At 41.1% G+C, this 20,875-nt stretch overlaps 1 protein-coding gene across 1 annotated transcript in view; it reads right to left on the bottom strand.

The window, feature by feature from the left end:
- The window catches only part of LOC124553903, a 137,131-nt gene that overhangs the window by 100,223 nt on the left and 16,033 nt on the right, over positions 1-20,875 (bottom strand). The window contains exon 3 of the mRNA XM_047127916.1: positions 17,311-17,400. Coding sequence (XP_046983872.1) covers positions 17,311-17,400 — 90 coding nt within the window. The remainder of the gene's footprint in view (positions 1-17,310; positions 17,401-20,875) is intronic.

The following is a 20,875-nucleotide window of genomic DNA, read 5'->3' on the forward strand; positions in this document are numbered from 1 at the left end:
CATACGAAGTACTTTGTTCAGTATCGCTAAGACCATTGCTCCTCGAAACATGTACCTTTCCTTCCGACTCACCCTGTATAGTGCCGTGTGAGTATTCCACGTGTGTATCAAAATCAAGTTGACACACGGACCACACTACCCGGCGGCAGCATCCTCACTTGTAGGCCCACAGAACTCAGCTGTTCCACGCATTACCGCTCACCGCGAACGTCGGTCCACTCCCTTATCTTCGTTAGTGCAAACTGTAGAGATGATAGTGTTTCACACACTGTCCAACTGGTAGCCACTATCACAGTTCATTAGATTTTCCGCAAGGCATATTTGCGTGGATTGTTTAATAACGGAGTCCCAAAAACATGTTGCCGAGGTGACAATTCGCAGTGTCGACTAGAACACATACTCTGAAATTCTCAAGGTAGCAAGTATAAAAAACAGAGAATGAAACGTTAATTACAACTTACACAGCAACTGTGGCATGAAAGTGGAGGAGTAGGTCAGAAGTAAGTGAGACAGGGCTGTGGCCTGTCTCCCACTTTATTCAGTCTGTACAGTGACCAAGCAATAAAGGTAACCAAAGAGAAATTTGGAGGGGTATTAAAGTTCAGGGATAATATAAAGAAAGATTGTTTTCTTATGACACAGTAATCCAATAAATCACCTCTCAGAAAATGTAATCTGCTGCCGACGGCAACTCATGGAGTCATCTCCCCAATGGTGAGGGTTTTACCGTGTATGCTACTGGTGGACTGTGCCGACAGGAAGCCACAATTCCAGAAAAACCGTACCACATATCGATTAGACATATACACTACTGGCCATTAAAATTGCACACCAAGAAGAAATGCAGATGATAAACGTGTATTCATTGGAAAAATATATTATACTAGAACTGACATGTGATTACATTTTCATGCAATTTGGGTGCATAGATCCTGAGAAATCAGTACCCAGAACAACCACCTCTGGCCGTAATAACGGCCTTGATACACCTGGGCATTGAGTCAAACAGAGCTTGGATGGCGTGTACAGGTACAGCTGCCCAGGCAGCTTCAACACGATACCACAGTTCATCAAGAGTAGTGACTGGCGTATTGTGACGAGCCACAATTGACCAGACGTTTTCAATTGGTGATAGATCTAGAGAATGTACTGGCCAGGGCAGCAGTCGAACATTTTCTGTATCCAGAAAGGCCCGTACAGGACATGCAACATGTGGTCGTGCATTATCCTGCTGAAATGAAAGGTTTCGCAGGGACCGAATGAAGGGAAGAGCCACGGGTGATAACACATCTGAAATGTAACGTCCACTGTTCAAAGTGCTGTCAATGTGAACAAGAGGTGACCGAGACGTGTAACCAATGGCACCCCATACCATCACGCCGGGTGATACGCCAGTATGGGGATGACGAATACACGCTTCCAATGTGCGTTCACTGTGATGTCGCCAAACACGGATGTGACCATCACGATGCTGTAAACAGAACCTGGATTTATCCGAAAAAATTGACGTTTTGCCTTTCGTGCAACCAGGTTCATTGTAGAGTACACCATCGCAGGCGCTCCTGTCTGTGATGCGTCAAGAGTAACCGCAGCCGTGGTCGCCAAGCTGATAGTCCGTTCTGCTGCAGACATCGTCGAACTGTTAGTGCAGATGGTTGTTGTCTTGCAAACGTCCCCATCTGTTGACTCAGGGATCGAGACGTGGCAGCACGATCCGTTACAGCCATGCAGATAAGATACCTGTCATCTCGACTGCTAGTGATACGAGGCTGTTGGGATCCAGCACGGTGTTCCCTATTACCCCCCCCTGAACCGACCGATTCCATATTCTGCTAACAGTCATCAGATATCGACCAATGCGAGCAGTAATGTCGGGATACGATAAACCGCAATCGCGATAGGCTACAATCTGACCTTTATCAAAGTAGGAAACGTGATGGTACTCATTTCTCCTCCTTACATGAGGCATCACAACAACGTTTCACCAGGCAACGCCAGTCAACTGCTGTTTGTATATGAAAATCTGTTGGAAACTTTCCTCATGTCAGCACGTTGTAGGTGTCGCCACCGGTGCCAACCTTGTGTGAATGCTCTGAAAAGCTAACCATTTGCATATCACAGCATCTTCTTCCTGTCAGTTAAATTTCATGTCTGTAGCACGTCATCTTCGTGGTGTAGCAATTTTAATGGCCGGTAGTGTGTATACCAGGTCCGTCTCAAGACAGGGTCGGTATTCTCGAAGATGATCACAACACAATAAAAATGAATTGAATATAATGTTTTGCAGTCAGAGAGAAATTTATTCCTAATCCCAATGGATCCAAATAATTATTGAGACACATCTCTACTTGACCTCATCTACATTGTCCAGTCCATTAATGTGACCACCTGTCAGAAGCCAGCGTAACCAACTTTTGGAGCACGGACCACTGCAAGACGTGCAGGAGGGACGTGGAGCCACGCCGACTGCACTGCCGTGGCCAGCTGCACTAGTTTTCTCAGTTCAGGATCCACTGCAGCAACAACCCAACCAAGGCAGGCCCACAGTCTCTACTGGGTTTAAATTGGGGGCTTTGGCAGTCAGGGGACTACACAAAGGTCATCCCGGTGCTATCTGAACGATGCATGCGCACTGCAAACTCCGTCGAGACATCGCAGACTTGCCGGTAGGTGGCACCGTGCCGACGAACAACAATCGATTGTCGATCCACTGCACCTTCCAGAATGCCGACCATCCTGGGAATGCCACAAAAACATTCTCCAGACAATAACGTCTGCTTTCGGACAGTTCGTGCCGTACACGCCAATGGTCACCTGTCATATGGAGAATAAAATGTGAGTCATCTGAAAATGACAGCAGTCACCACTCAGTGGACGTGCAGTTGCAGTATCAGAACACAAATTCCAGTCTTCGTTGTCGTCATCGAACAATAGTTGGCACGAACCGGGTGCCCGCTGCGGAGGCCCACGTGCAGCGACATTCGCTGAACAGTTGCCCGTCTGTTCGCCCGTACACACCTCTGCGATCGTTTACAAACTTAGCCATTTGAGAAATGCTTCCACCCTCGGTAAGAAAGCCAATGATCGCACCATTTTGGGCATCAGATAAATTGCTCCATTTTCCCTTTATGACAACAACTGCAATGTTTTCCACATGCCCCCAATGTGCTTTATATATCTGCACATTGCTAGTGATTTATATAAGCACACATTGCTAGTGCCGACACCTGCCATTTGTGAGTGGTTACTGCACGTTGACACCGAACACAGACGGTGGTCACATCGAGGTGACTCGACCGTGTTAAGACTTTGTCTAGGATTAGACACACAAGAATTCAGGTGCAACTCTACTGAGAAGTTTCAAAACATCAGACGGGATTTCGAACAGGAAGGAGCTTTCGCGACCAAATTATCTGTCAATGGGTAATAAAATGTCAAAAAGTCTGAAAACAGAGAATTCAACCATCACCTTTGTTAGACTTCAAAAAAGTTTACGTCACTACCCATCGTGAAATATTAGTGAAAATCCTACTGCACAAGCTCCTAATAAACATAAAGATAGAGAGAAAAAAAAGTAATAGTAGTAGCAAGCAGGTTTACGCAGAAATGTGGGAGGGGTTTGTCCAGTTTCATGCACAGTACACTGTGATACTTTTACAGAAAATATTAGACGAATTTTACCAAACACTGTTTCATTTTCACACGTTACAAACAAGTATTTTTCTGAATCACAATTTCACAGCATTAAGAACATAATAACAATTTAAAAAAAAAAAAAAAAAAAAAAAAAAAAACAGAAAGCATGGGGCTTACCATGAACTCTGTGGATAGTTGCAGTCATCTCCATACAAAAATTTCTGTTTCCAATTTTTCAGGGAATCTTAATGTTTCCCGTCTTATTTATATCCGCCTTGGCCTTGGTGCTCGATTTCATATTGTGCAGTTTCTTCATAATCATCCCGTCTGTAATTTCTTTCCCAAAACTAACCCTGTAACGGTGTTGTATTTCCTTAATACAATCTGCTTTCTCTCTTCTTGCGGCTGGAGTTTGTGATTTGCTGATGATTGCTAGATAATCTTTTACAATGTTCACGAAGGCTAATTCTGAATCTTCCATTTTGGCACAGAAATAACGTGAGAAAAACTTTCGGTATCATAAAACACACAGCAAACGAAACAAACTGAGAACCAAAGATGTTGGATGTTAATCTCTTTGCTGAGAACTTACTTAATAAGGAGGGGAGGTAGACAGAAAGTACTCCCCGGTCAGAGTTCATGCTTCCTAGTTTTTGTTCATACAAAACTGAGAACTTTCTCTGAGAATGTGCTTTTGCTCTGAGTATCAACTCTGGAGAATGTTCTCATTTTTATTCATATGACTCAATACCTTTACTTGCTTCACTATTTATTTCTGTAACACAACTGCAATCTCATTCATGGCCATTGCAATCAGCATAATCCACTTCAGAGTCATCTTCATCTTCATTACTACAATCTGCATCAGCATGGATGCTCTAGTAATTTAATACAATCGAGTCAGCATAAGATGATCCCTGACAGCTGCAGTGGGCTCGGCACGACAGCTTCACACGCCTACCGCAACCAATCACATAACACAATTTTGTGAATGTGTCTATAGCAACAGCACTGGCACCTGCCAGATATCTTCTTACTCCAACTCGGCTATAGCTTTGCCAATGAATTCCATAAGCTGCTCGACTACCTCAACAGGAGTTCCTAGACAACATGGTTCAAATGGCTCTAAGCACTATGGGACTTAACATCTGAGGTCATCAGTCCCCTAGAACTTAGAACTACTTAAACCTAACTAACCTAAGGACACCACACACAACCATGCTCGAGGCAGGATTCGAACCTGCGACCGTAGCAGCAGCGCGGTTCCAGACTAAAGCGCCTAGAACCACTCGGCCACAGCGGCCGGCTATTCAACATGTGCTGGGATTTAACTAAACAACATACAATACTGCTACAGTTAATCTAAGTCACTATTTGTCAAAAACAGTAATTATTCTCTGTAATATTTTAGTGCAAATACTTTGCAGAAATGAGTTAAAACACAAAATCACCCCTACACTACAGCAGAACCTCGATTACCTGACTTTCGATTAACCGATTTCTCAGATTACCCGTCGATTTGATCGACTTTCTCCTGCCACAAAAGGTGTTTCTCTATGTCATGCTCCTCACACTGCTCAGTTGACAGACTACTGTACTGCCGGACTGTTTACTTTACTGTACTCTTTAATCTGCTGTTTTATCAGTGTGCTTTTTAAAATTTGTACAGAATTCCATTTAACTTTAAAGCTGCAGTGTAGTTTTATACAATTTAAATTGTGATTAAGAAATGCAAGGAATTCTGAAAGACTAAAAATTGCTACAGAACAGAAAAGGAAATGTGTTGTGTGCACAATCAAACAGAAACTCAGTGTTCTACAAAGATTTGACACAGGTGAGTCAGTTAAGAAATTAGCTTCTGAAAGGGGTGATGGAGTGACAACCATTACAGACTGAAAAAAAAGAAGCAAAAAGATCTTTATGTTCTTTGTTAACTGTAAATGGTGAAAATGCTTTAAAAACTATTAGAAAAACCAAAACCTGAACTCTCCGATAACACATTGTGAGTTTGGTTTCATCAGGAAAAACACAAGGGCCCCACTTCTGGGCCCTAACGGGTGAAGAAGCAAATTCCAAGCAAGTGAAGGTTGGCTTCACAGGTGGTAAAATTGTCATTGATTTAGACAAGTTGCTACTTCAGGTGAAAAACTTTTTCCTGAAGGTGATCAGGGTGTATACGCGGACAAGGAAAAAAAATACACGGATTTCTCCCGGATTTCTCGGTTAAAAATACACTTTCTCCTTGGTGAAAGCACACTTTTTCCCTGTTCACTGACTATATTTTCTCTCGGTACTGTGTAACTTATCAATTCTTTGAATGGTCATGGTTTTATACAAGAGCGTAGAATTTCCCGGCACTTTAGAAAACAAAACTCGGAGGGAAAAACACCTTTTGGAAACATCTTTGATGTACAGCAACATGTACACTGCATATTTTCGTATTACAAAAGTATAAATTCGAATTCCACCAAAAACTGCATGTTACTTTCCGAAGCATTGAAATCTAGATTGCGATATGCTTTTGTAAGCCGATGACCGCGGATATTCAGAACATAGGACACATGATGTAGTCAGCCAAAAGCAACATCACTGTTAAGTAGCACGAACACACCAACAGCAACAGTTAATGGTTTAAATTAAAATACATAGTATTGCTACAAGAAAAGCAAAGGTTTCACATAAGTTATAATATTGGTGTCTACGGTTAATACGCTGCAAGACAAGCTAAACTTTCACATATAATGTTGGTCTTTTATGTGCGTATTACGCTTTCAGATATATCACACAAATGAGTGAGTAAAATTTTTAATAACGACATAAATGTGTTATCTTCTGGGATCAAAAATCTTCCAAATGGCTCATCATCAAAGAGTTGATTTTTAAATGAGAGTCAAACACACTGTGATTTAAGAAATTCATCGTACATACTTGCACATAGTTCAACTTGCGTAAAAGGAAATTTACTTTGAAAGTAACACTTTTCAAATGACCATTCGCAGTATTTTCCACAACCTTTCAGAAATAGGTTCGTTTCAACAGTTGTCAGAGCGCGCCAGATAACAGGCGCCACCATGCTTGCGTAGCGACTATGACTTAGGAGGCCCATACGTTCTTGTGTGTAAAACATTAAAATCTTACATTATGTCATAAAAGAAAAAAGGCATCAGAGGATACTCCAAGAGCATCGGAATTTCATGACCATACTAATATGTGCGCATTTAAAGTGCACATTCATATGGCCAAATTCCAAATGAAGTAGGCCACGACCTGATATCAAGCTTTTCAATGTGGTTTTCGGGATGTAAATTTTCTTGGTGTACCAGTAATGTGTTATATCATGTTTGGTTCTTTATTGTCGCATAATGCCATATGTGCTAGAAGATGAAAATGTGCATCTGAAATGCAGCGAACAATTGAAACTAGCCAATAGTGTGGAATTAGACACTTTGTTTCAAATATATTGACTGCCTCAGCAGAAAAAATTAATAAAAGGAAATTTCTTTAGCAAACCAACAAAAATAACTTAATTGCTCTGCAACGTGATTAATGCCTGACCGTCAGAAAAGTGGAAATAAAATAAAATCTGAAGCTAATAACATATTTTTGCCTTCCATAAGTATGTGAATGTATTTTAATTTGCTTGATATCTCCTGGCCACAGAAATCCGTTTTGTTTTCATGTGACGTGAGAGCAGTAAACGAAGAGGAAACAGCAAAATCACTAAATGTAAACACAGGTCACTTGGAGACTACTCACTTCTCCACTATAACTCAGACTGCTCTGCACATCAGCCCCGGATCTACGATATTTCAGAACCGGGGCAATACTAGATAGTGGCACCCGCTCCTCCCCCCCCCCCCCCTCCCACCCCCCCACCACCACCCCGCCCTGTCCCTCGAGCATTTGAGATAAGACGTCATAAATTTTTTAAAAAATCTAATTTTCAAAAATATGTTCATTTTGTAGTGCACATCTTTCTGAAGAGTCTGATGCATAAAACGTGTATTCGAGGAAATGTAAGACAAGGTCATTTTTATAACATAACAGAATATAATTCCCAAAGTAGCAATATCAAATGCCTATTAGGCCTACTACAAGCAAAAAGCTTTATGTTAGGAAATAGTTTCACAACTTCATTCATACGCTCAAGTTTCTCAAGCACGAGATCGAAAAGTAGCAGTATGAAATTTTTATGCAAATTTGGAATCGTCATATTCTTCCATAATTTGTGTGATGTCCCCATTTCTTCTCCTTCCTCGTTCTAACAAACAATCTTGTCGTCACTAATTCTGTAACTATTCCTGCCAATGTCAAAGCTTATTTGCCAGTTAACTTCATTAACTCTGCCATAATCACCAGTTTAATTATCTCGCAATTATTCTCCGGTTAGGCTTTGTTACATGTTCGTACAACACGTTTTTGCGCTGCTTCCCGAATAGAACTTAAAGTGGCTGCTAGCCAGGGACTGTACAACTGGCCCTTACTAGTATATCAATCTGGCCAAAACTTTTCTGTCAACATTTCCTTTTCTTGGATACACCGAGAAGATAATAGCTAATCTTTCTTACCTATTATTCCTGTTAGTCGTTTAGTCTGACTCTGTTAGTCTGAGTCTATGGATTTCACTAGTAATCATTCGCAAACCCAATCAACCACAATCAGACAGCAGTTGGCGTTCATCCGTTCGACTTTACTCCGCTCAGCTCGTATAGCCCCTTTTGTCTGCATGAAAGTTTATTTCTAGATGCAATGAGAATTCCCCTGACAGGCATCATGTACACTATGCACGCATTCACAAATAATTCAGAAATCAACTTAGAATGTGTTCAAAAATGTCCAAAAACGGACAAGGATGCTTTTCAAAGTCATACGAATAATCGATAGACCAACGTGCGCTGGATGCTGGGCGCTTTGTGAAACAAGGTTTTTTCCTCTTAAGAACCCCCCCCCCCCCCCCGCCCCCCTCAATGCTCCCCCAATATCTGGGCCTGCTGCGCACGCACGAGTCTGGCAGCTTGGGCGCACCAGTAAAATTTTCCCCAGTAGCACCTAGCTGCTTGCTGAGACTTCTTACACAGCCAACAGCCACATTTCTGTAGCCAGAAGTGGGAGAATGCACTACTCAATTGCACACGTGCACGCGCACAATCCCACTCGTAACTGCTAAAACGAATCTAATGTAAACAGTTGTGAGATCACGCTCTTCGGAGCCAGTTTGTTGTTACGAAGCATTGCATAGTCTTCCTTTGACACATTTTGCTGATGGCAGATGCTTGTATGAGCACTGGGTTTTGTTGTTGTATATGGCGCAGTTCCTTTGTAATTTAAGTGTTATTTTCGTTTTTTCTCTCGTTCATGTTTTATTGCTGCAGTATTATTCTGCTGTAGCGGGATACAGTAGTATCCTTTGTCAGAGTATCGGTTCTTACCAGTCAAAATTACAAAAGTGTAACTGAAAACAAAAATAATAAAAAATTCCTGGAATTCTAAAAAATTCCCAGGGTGTTTCCCGGTTCTCCTGTGTCGTATACATCCTGATGATACATGTAGGGAATTTGTTGAAAAATTTGACAAAAAAAAAAAAAAATGGTCTCATGACATAAATTGGTAGCTGATGAATTATACAAGACTGACGAGACAGCACCAAACTATAAAAGGCTCCCTCAAGAAACTCGCGCCTCTAAGAATGGAGCAGTAACAGGCTCGAAAGTTGCAACTCAAAGGCTGACCGTGGCAACGTGCAGCAACCCAAGTGGTAGCCATTACTTTCCGTTGTTTGTAATCGGCATATCTAAGAGACAAAGAGCCCTCAAAAACAAAAATATTTCAGCACTTCCTCTTTATTGCAAAGCTCAAAAAAGTGCTCGAATAAATGGTAATTTGTTAACAGTAGTTTTTGACGCATCTGTTCCAACTATTAAAAAAGACACGAAATAAAAACGAACCTATCAACTAGTGCAACTGTATTACTAGATAGAGTGCCGAGCCCCTTCTCGGAGCCTGAACTTTAACAAGGTGACATAAAATTTGTGTTTTTGATGCCTCCCCCCCTCCCATGTGAGTTCGTTAATCCAAGCTATGGACCAGGGTGTTATCGAGCTGCTAACACGGCATTATAGGAGTAAATATGTCAGTCCTCTGTTAGAGACATGAGAAGATGGTTGTGAACTTTTTGAAGCAATGGAAAGCCTCAATGTGAAAGATAAATCTACACACTTGCTCAAGCTTGAGAATAACTTAAGAAAACCACTCTACAAAAATCATGGAAGAAGGCCTGTCCTAGCCTACACCAAGAGCAGCATATTCCAGAAACTGCAAATTCAGTCTCTGATTTGCAATCTTTTCAGAATCATACCCAACCTGCTGATGTAGACACACAGTTAGCAAAAGGTGACACTGCTCATTTTTGCAATGGAGAACTCGAAGATGGTCAGACAACTGATCTCGTTTTGCAACAGTACAGTGTCGTGCACAAGGAGTCGGCTGTTGAAGAAAAGGAAGAAGACGAAGAGATCAGCCATTCTGCATCAAAGGACGTGTCCGAGACTGCCCTCAAATACACTGCCGTTCGTGAAAAGTGCAACACCGAGAAAGAATTACCCGAATAGCCACACACGTGGTGGAAGTGGCGAAAGATGTGCGAGCAACACGCGATACGTTTTGCAGCGAGATGGGGTACACGTAGGCTGAGCAGAGCCCTCTCGTGTCGGTCCGACAGGGTCAGTGTTGTGCCTAATGTAGTCCGTACAGAGCTGACACTCGAGATGGAAACAAAACAGTGAGTGCCAGTACGCACCGTCGACGTCAAAGGGAGCAGTATCGGCAAGTGAGCGAGTTTGAACTGGGCAGAACGATCGGTCTCCAGGAAACGGGGCTGTCGTACCGTGATATTTCAGGTCGCACAGAGCACGCTGCTACGACAGTGGTGCGTGTGCGAAAGCAGAGGATAGACGAAGGTCGTACGCAGCGCCGAGCTGGAACTGTACCACGGAACGTGACCGCAGCACGGGACGACCGTCACCTCGTCCGCACAACCATTACGGACCGTACAGCGTCATCCACAGCGTAGGCTCACCGTTGGAACACTGCGACAGGTGTGAACTCGTCTGCATTGACAGTTCGTCACTGTCTGCTGCAGGTCAGACTGGTTGCACGCATGCCATTATGTCAGCTTCCGTAGCCCAGAAACCGCAAGCTCCTCCGTCTGCAGTGGGTACACGAACACAGTCACTGGGGTGCTGAACGGCAATGGGTAATCTTTTCAGACGAGTCCCGCTTCGACGTGTCCTACAGCGACGGCCGCATACGTGTCCGGCGGTACCGTGGCGAGCGCAACCTGGAGGGCTGCACTGTGGAGCGGTATAGTGGACGGACACCGGGTGTGACGGTTTGGGGCGTCATCACTTACAACAACCGATCTCACCTCGTACGCATTGCGTGAAATTTGAACAGCAGCCGGTACCTAACGGAGGTTGTGGAGCCTGAGGTACTCGCCCTGCTTCGGACATCTCCACGGGCCACATTTTACCAGGACAATGCCCGGCCACATACTGCGAGGAATGCATAGCGTTTCTTTGAAGAACGGCAGGTACTGTTGCTTCCCTGGCCTGCACATTTGCCAGACGTGTCGTCCATCGAACACGTCTGGGATGCCGACGCGTATAGCAGCTCTAATTGCAGAGCACGGTGGCTACACGACATGCTGAATAGTAGGACTAAAAGGAAATTTACAGATTTGAAAAGGTACTTAACCTGTGGTATTAAATTAATTGAATTCGTGTGTTTCCTTCTCGGTGTTGCAATTTCTGCAAATTGTAGTGTATTTGGAACAACAGCTGAATTACAAGTAATGCGAGTAAGGAAGTGGTGTGGCACAGCTTCGGAGCCAAGGTTTCGGAAATTTGAACAAAAAGGCATTTTACACTTTTTGAAGCATATTTTCAGTGTGTGGTGTTTTCTGTTTCCCTTTCTCTTTATTAAAAATGTATTTTTTATTTAATTTTGATGGAGTAGATAGTTTAGTGCTCTGTAAACGATTTCTAACATTCTTCTCCAAGTATCCGACCTTTTTAGTGTTCCGAGTGCCCTCCGCTCTCGAAAGTGGCGGTTAATCGAGGTTTTGCTGTTAACAAAACAGTACACCTGATGGTGGGGACAGAGAACACTCAAAACGTGGCAGATAGCTAATAAATGATGACAGTTAATCTGTGTAGCATGTTTTGTTTGTGAATTGAGAGTGTTACAGCCAAAGGCTTAAATTGAAATACCTAATGGAGTAATGAGCACTAACATGAAGAAAATAAAGAAACAAATCAGACAAGTTTACAAAAATCCAATTAGTAGCTGTAAATACAGTAATAAACAAAATATTCCATTTTTTTCTTGCTATCATCACCACCATCCTGCAGTTCTCAACGTTGTTCTATCCCGTGCAAACCTCATCATCTCTGCACAGCTACTGCAGCCTCTGTCCACTTGAAGCTGCTGGCTGTAGTCAGCCTTAGGACTTCCTCGACAACTTTTACCTACCAGGCTTCCCTCCATTACGAAGTTGACGATTCCTTTACGCCTCGGGATGCACCCTATCGACCGATCCCTTCTACCAATTGAGTTGTGCCGTAAACTGATCTGTTCACCAATTCAATTTAATATTGTCTCTTCGGTTATCTGATCCTCCTGTTTAATTTTCAGCATTCTTACGTAGCATTGAAGGTGAAAAAAATTTCTTCTCTTCCTCGAAAAGTTTAAATTGTAATGAACAAAATATTGATGACATTTCCTACTCGTGCAACATTAGACAGGTATATTAGCATCTTTCACAACTATTTCTCAAATATATCTAATGTTTTGTATTCATTACTCCTGCAGAATTTCATTCATTTAGCAGTCATTTCAGTTACGGAGCTGTGCTGTGTACTTCTCTAAGAAAATTGTTCTTTCTGCTACTTTCATAGCTGTGAACTTGCCTGTCTAACACTCACAATTCGCTGTGCGAATTCATGAGAATTTTAAATTTTACTGATTGCATGGTTTTTTCCGACAGATGTTAAGCAGAACTTGTATCACCCCGGAACACTACACCACAGAGTTTAAGGCTATTCACACCAGTGCAGCAAGCCAACCTTCCTCATTTATGTTTTCAGCGCAGTATGTCAGCAAATGTAATACACACAGTTCTGTTCCAAGTGCTGTTAATTTCACCGGCTCCTATTTGTACCCTTTCATTACTGATATGCAATTGTGACCCTGTGTTAATCACTGGTAAGGTAGAAGCAAAACAGATTCTTTGGAACACTCTTTGGGAAACGTAGTCCATTAACAAAGGAAGCAGCTTACAAAACACTCATCCGACCAATGCGTGAATATTGCTTGTTAAGCTGGGATCCAGTACCAGATAGGACCGGATAGGGGAAACACAGAACATCTACGGAACAACAGCACGTTTTGATACACATTCCATTTAATAAGCACATATCTCGTCAGATGGTTGGCCAGCTACAGTGGCATTTACTGTGAGAGAGACGATCTGCAGCACATTATTGTCTACTGTTAAAGCTCTGAGAGCTTACATTCCTAGAAGAGTCAACCAATGTATTGCTTCCTCCTGTGTATATCTCACAAAAGGACCACAAAGTTATATAAGAGAGCTCTGAAGCTCGAGCCAACAGTAATCGTTCTTTTTGCAAACCATATGCGACTGGGACAGGAAAAGTGACACACGTACACAAAGTACCCTCTGCTACACACCATACAGTAGATTGCCGAGAGTAGATACAGTTGTAAACCTGCACGGTAAATTCAGGAAACTTACCATAAAACAGACAAACATCCAACAAGTATTCTGCTGCATATTATGTAGATATATTCCACATAAACCACAAAATATGCAAAGGGGTGGGAGATATTACATACCTTTTAGCGAAATCTCTGATCACGTTGTTTTCTGTATACATTTCTGAACTGATCTTCACGATCTCTGCATGTCCTTCCTAACAGACGGGTAACAGTAAATGTCTGTATTCAGAGTGGGTGTGCGTGTGATAGTGTGCACGTTTTCTCACTTGGGAGTATTCAAAGTGTCCGAAAATGTTACAACAAACTTCTAGGCATTTTAGATTGTGGCTTAAGGAAAAAAAATTGAGGATAGGAACACATGTCTGGGAACGTCACCCGACGACGCTAGAGAGCATCGAAGTCACAAGTGTTGGCGCCTTCCGCCAGGCCGTTCCTTTGGCAGTAAGCGTGACTTTGCACCTCGTGAGACCTTAGGTGGCACGTATCGCATACCATATTTACTCGAATCTAAGCTGCACTTTTTTCCGGTTTTTGTAATCCAAAAAACCGCCTGCGGCTTAGAATCGAGTGCAAATCAAGCGGAAGTTCTGAAAAATGTTGGTGGGTGCCGCCACAACTAACTTCTGCCGTCGAATATATGTAGCGCTACACAGGCATGCTTTGTAGGCACACAGATAAATACTGGCATCAAATCCTCTGCGTCAGTAAATAAATTAAAAGAAAAGGTGGAAGATGAGCTTTTTTCTCCGCCCCGAGATTCGACCACTGCATTTTCATACATTATCCAACGAAGTAAATACATTTCCGTATTGTTCATCTTCGAATGTAGCAGTGTTTCAATGTACTACGAAAATCCGACTGGCAAGACTGTTTGGGATGTTTGTCTGTCAATATGGCTAACTCTACGTTCTGAATTTTTTCGTACCTGTGAGAAGAGATGGTTGCTAACAGGAACTTTTATGAATTGTGAATCACGTGCAGTATTCTCTTCACCATAAGAATAATACGCAAATAAACATTTTGCCATGTATTGTTCCGTGTTTGCTGCTATCTCATTTAAATCCTGTCTGCCTAATAAACTACGAAACTAGAGTGAGACAACAGCAAACGCGGAAGAATATACACATCATGTCATGTTTATATTCGTGTTATTCTTATGCCTAATACTAATACAGTCAGAAATGAAGCACGACAATTGACTAGATTTTTAAATCTAAGATAACTCTAATTTCTGTGCAGAATGTAATGTACTAAAGAGGCGTCTGCAAAGATTTTCAAACGGAGAAAAATTTTCCCTAAACTCTCATTCAGAACATCTTCTATCATTCTTGTTGATCATTATCAAAGAAAGCAGCAGTGTAAGTAACAACAAATAGCAGTCTCTTGCCATTTTCTTTCTTTCTTTCAAGCGGTGGTAGCGCGCACAAAAGCAAGCCATGTCGTGAGCGGCGACAGGTTGTAAAACACTCATCAGAATGCGACAAACAATGCATGACACAGTACAGTAATGCATTTTCAGCTTAGAGTGACGTAAACACCTATAACAAAGAGGACGGCACTTATCAGATCAAAGAAAAATAAGCAATCGATTCAAACCAGACGAAGCACGTGAAAAAGGAAGGGTACCCGTATAAATATGGACGAAGCACCTGACGCATAGCAACAGCTACCTGGTAAAGCTTAACTGCTAAGCTTATGACTCGAACCAAACTACTGTAGCTGTATCTTCATCCATTTGACCTCAATTGTGTCTCATATTACAATGGACCAACTTTGTTTTGATTTGGAGGTGCGGTCTAAATCTTTTCTCTCCCCTTGAACTTCAAGTTTCAAATTTCAGGTGCGGCTTAGATTCGGGAAAATTTTTTTTTTCCTTGATTTCGAGTCTCATTTTTCAGGTGCGGCTTAGATTCGAGTAAATACGGTACTGATCACAACTGACCGCCACGATTTCCACTGAGGAAGACAAAGATAGCTGCTGTGTAGACAGAACTCGTTTCCTACGAATGTGACGCTCCGTCGTCTCGGCGGACGATTCCGGACACAGATTTACACGTGTCGTTTATTTTTCTCCTGTTTACCGAAAAACATTAGAGATTTTAGATGGTTCCAGGAGGAAACTAAACTGTCTGTGTCTAAAACCAGCACTGTCACATACATAGGAGAGAAGACCTTTCTACGCAGCACCTAGCCTTATCTTCTCCACTGGCGATCGTGGCAATCAGTCACAATCACTGAATAACAAACAACACTGTGAGACTTTTTGCCTACGGCCTGACAGTGTACGAAGTAACGTTTGCTGCTGACGGGAAGGCCCAGCGACAGGCACCTGCACCTGCAAGTTTGACGCTCTGTGGCATCATTGGGTGACATTTACAGACACGAATTCCTATCCTCGATTTGTTCCTCAAGGCACTCTCTACAACACTTCAAAGTCTGTCGCAAGATTTTTGAGACGAGCTCTACAGTTAAGACAAAAACCTGTTTTCTCTTTATATTTACCTTCTTTCTGTATGTTGGTTATGCCTTTGGAAGTGTCTTGCTCATGCTATTTTACAAAACGATAAAAAAGCACAGGTGATGACAATTTATTATTATTATTATTATTATTATTATTATTATTATTATTATTTCTTTCCTTTCTCAGATGTTATGTCTGGTTAAAAATGGAAAGTGACGCGGACCTTGATCAAGCGTGTCTTCCTTTTAACTGTACGGTTTATGTTACATTGCATTTAGAAACTTTCGGGTAATTGAACATGTATCAATAATTACAGATTTCTGTAGTTGTATATATACGTTTCGATGTAGCTCTATTGTGTTAATGTACTGGTGGATATTGTGTGGTATGACACCTGTAGTTGATAGTATAATTGGTATAATGTCAACTTTATCCTGATGCCACATGTCCTTGACTTCCTCAGACAGTTGGATGTATTTTTCAATTTTTTCCCCTGTTTTCTTCTGTATATTTGTTGTATTGGGTATGGATATTTTGATTAGTTGTGTTAATTTCTTCTTTTTATTGGTGAGTATGATGTCAGGTTTGTTATGTGGTGGTGTTTTATCTGTTATAATGGTTCTGTTCCCGTATAATCTGTATTCATCATTCTCCAGTACATTTTGTGGTGCATACTTGTATGTGGGAACGTGTTGTTTTATAAGTTTATGTTGTAAGGCAAGCTGTTGATGTATTATTTCTGCTACATTGTCATGTCTTCTGGGGTATTCTTTATTTGCTAGTATTGTACATCTGCTTGTGATGTGATCTACTGTTTCTATTTGTTGTTTGCAAAGTCTGCATTTATCTGTTGTGGTATTGGGATCTTTAATAATATGCTTGCTGTAATATCTGGTGTTTATTGTTTGATCCTGTATTGCAATCATGAATCCTTCCGTCTCCATGTATATATTGCCTTTTCTTAACTGTGTGTCGGATGCGTCTTCGATGTGTAGCTGTGTTAGATGATACGGGTGCTTGCCATGTAGTGTTTTATTTTTCCAATTTACTTTCTTCATATCTGTTGATGTTATGTGATCTAAAGGGTTGTAGAGGTGGTTATGAAATTGCAATGGTGTAGCTGATATATTTATATGAGTGACTGCTTTGTGTATTTTGCTAGTTTCTGCTCGTTCTAGAAAGAATTTTCTTAAATTGTCTACCTGTCCATAATGTAGGTTTTTTATGTCGATAAATCCCCTTCCTCCTTCCTTTGTGCTTAATGTGAATCTTTCTGTTGCTGAATGTACATGATGTATTCTATATTTGTGGCACTGTGATCGTGTAAGTGTATCGAGTGCTTCTAGGTCTGTGTTACTCCATTTCACTACTCCATTATTATTATTATTATTATTACTTCAACTGTGAAAGCTACTCACCAAAGCCCGTGGTACCGTAAGTATCTCATCTGTTGGTTCACATTTCACAGAAACCGTTCCTCTGCTTTCCATGGCAGTGGACCTCAATACCTGAAAAGTCAAAAAATAGACTAAAGAGGCAGCATTGAATTTCATTATTGCATGAGCCTACTATAAAAGCAGTGAAAGGCTGTGAATAGGAATTGGCAAAGCTACCAACTTGTAACCATCACTTGCAATAGCAACGTGTGAATTACATTTGCTGCCATACCATGCTGAAAACTAAATGACAGAGTGGCTGGCAATGATAATGTGAATAGCCTAAAACTGTACAATGTAATGCTCTGAGGAGATTCAACTTCTGCTAAACAATCATTTAAAATTTTAAAAATAACAAGAATGAGAGGGGTTCACAAAAGGGAGTCCTGTAGGGACATTTTGTAAAGAGTTTGAAAATATCACTCTCCCAGGACTGCAAGTATATGAATGCGTGTGGTACCTTAAATCACATATGGACTTTGAGCTATCCAGCGAAGTTCACAGTAATGAAACAATAAGTAGGAATGATTTTCACAGTTATGTATACAGCACCGCCCTGTATGAGAAGTGTTTACTAAAGAAATGTAAAATAACCTCCTTCCTTTGCTCGTGCCTGTGTCCCGCATCAACAAAGGGTCAGCCACAGTTACGTACAGACCTGGCGCGGTAAATTTAAGCGACGGGCAGATGCCGTTCCTGTCGCCACCCCATTACACTCAGCCCCCTCCCCCCCAAAGACGGAATGTGGGTATCCCAACAGTCTCACTTTCATATGAAAGTGAGCAAAAGTTTTCTAAATGTTAGTGAATTCTGCAACTGAGGTGGGACTTGGGTGCCAGCACAAAATTGACCTAGTGAGATGTGGGAAACTTCCTAAAACCCACCCCAGGCTTGTTGGCAAACTGCCCCTCACTGTTAATCCGCCGGCGAATTCCCAGGGACAGCACAGCTCCCCGTGTCGGCAGTAGCACTTCGACATGCAGAGCTATCTGCGCAGATAAATACAAAATAATAATCTGTATCAGAAATGTTTGCTAAGTAAATGTAAAATAATCTTGCTTGCAAAAATAAAGAACATAGACACACTTGGCATATTTATGACAGAGTTGAGAAAGATGTTAATATCTAATAGCTTCAATAGCATCGAGGGGAATATATTCGACCCCGAGCAGGCGCACCATTTTTCAAAACACGAGCGTGTGTGCAGTGTCCTTCGTACATATGTAAAGAATATGTTGTCTTTACATTACCAAGGTAAACGTGTATGATCAATGTCACAGTTTAATGTTCACTTAATTAAACAATGATAACCACGAACCTACTATGCTGTCATAGTAGGAAGAGAGGTGATACTCCTACGTGGAGTGTCCCAGGTGGCGGATAGGGAAGTCCTCACCGGTCTACCGGCGGACTTGAGTGAAATAAAATAGCTCTTGCGGACCAAACACACCCTCTGCGGTTGACAACCGTAGTTGTAAATCGGAGCTTGCTCCAACTAAGGTTGACAACCTTTGAAAGTCAAAAATGGAAAGGTCTTTTAGGAAAAAAAAAAAATTCCACCGTCCTGCTCAGAAAGGCAGGAAAAGGCTACATCGGATTCGGTGGGTAGTCAACTAGAAGACAGCAACAAATCGGAGCGTTTGCAACCATCAAAATGCACACTAAAACACAAAAAGAAGATGAAACATGAGCAAATAAATTATATAGCAACACACAACATAAACTCACTACTTCAGACCGGAAAACTCAAGGAGCTCACAGATGAACTAAATAAACAAAAAATTTTAATAACAGGGATCCAAGAAATGAGAAACACCACAGAGGACTCATTCGAATCCCAAGGATACAGAATTTATAATGGGAAACCAGGACCGAGGGCAATGAAACAACGTCCCCAGTTTGGAACGGGATTTTTAGTAAACATAAAAATAATAGATTCAGTAACGGATTTCCAAGCAGTATCGCCAAGAATTGCGACTCTAAACTTAAAAACAATGAATAAAACCTATACAATAATAAATGTTCATGTCCCAACAATTGAAAAAAAATTGTCTAACAAAAACAAAGGAAGAGGTAGATAAATTTTGGGATCTTCTAGAACAAACTGTGAACAGAGTAAATAAAAAGAATGTAAAAATCTTACTGGGATATCTCAATGCTCAGTTGGGAAAAGAAAGGAAATATAAAGATATAATTGGAAAATGGAGCCCACATAAATTTACAAACAAAAACGGTCAAAGACTTGTAGACCTCTGCAGTGAATACAACCTTATATCTAAATCAACATACTTTAAGAGGAAGCAAAGTAAACATAAAACGTGGAAACATCCAGACTGGGGGAAGCTAGACCATGTCTGTATGGACAAAAAGTTTCATAAGGAGGTCCACAATGTTAAAGTACTGAGAGTAGTAGACACAGGCTCAGACCATTATATAGCTAAAATTAAAATCAAATTCACTCCATTAAAGAAGAGCACCAGAAAAACTAATAAAATAAAAAGGAGGTTTGACCCACATCAGCTAATTAAAAATAATAAATACCAACAAATAACACAAACCATCAAATTAACTGATGATCTTGGACAACTAGTGCCTAATCTTAAAAAAGAAGCAGAGACTCTAGCTCCCTTGAACCCATGAAGGAAACATGCATTGTCGACATCAGAATGTGACAAATTCCATGAAGATAGACACCAAGCATGGTTAAAGTTTCAAACACATAAAACTGAAGAAAATGCCATCAAGCTAAAAAATGAAAGAAAAAAATTTACACAAAATATTAGAAGAATCAAGAGAGGATTCCATAAAGATATTATAAACTTTATAGAAGGTAATTATCATAAAACCAACTCCAGGAACTACTATAAAATCTTTGGGAAACAACTACAACAATATGAGGCCCCTATACTAATACTGAAAGATGAAGATGGAAGACTGACACACAGTAACAAGGAAAATGCAGAAATAATGGCAAAAGCATTTAACAAACTTCTGAACTGCGAGGAACCCAAAGAACCCTTACAAATCAACATAAATACCCCAATAAAAACCAAACCTAACAAACTAGACCCTCCAACTTTCCAAGAAGTAGAAAAAACTCTTAAAGAACAAAAAAATTATAAGGCATGTGGAGAAGATCAGTTTTTGTTGAAATGTGGAAATATGCAAGTGACACAGTCAAGACCTCCTTACACATGGCTCTAACAAAAATTTGGGTAACAGAATGATTCCCCGAACATTGGACCACAGCTATCATCCACCCACTACACAAAAAGGGAGATAAGAGCAACCCAGACAACTACAGAGGAATCTCTCTCCTAGATTGCACATACAAAATTCTATCCAAGATCCTATATGAAAGAATCAAGGAGCAATTAGAACAGGAGTTAGGGGAATATCAGAGAGATTTCAGACCATGGAGAAGCTGTGCAGAGCAGATAATTAATTTAAAATTGATTATGGCATACTACAAGAAATTTAGACTGGCAATGGCAAGGAAAGCTTTTCTGAAGAAGAGAAATTTGTTAACATCGAGTATTGATTTAAG

The sequence above is a fragment of the Schistocerca americana genome, chromosome 11 (genome assembly GCF_021461395.2).
Source record: "Schistocerca americana isolate TAMUIC-IGC-003095 chromosome 11, iqSchAmer2.1, whole genome shotgun sequence".
Classification (NCBI taxonomy): domain Eukaryota; kingdom Metazoa; phylum Arthropoda; class Insecta; order Orthoptera; family Acrididae; genus Schistocerca; species Schistocerca americana.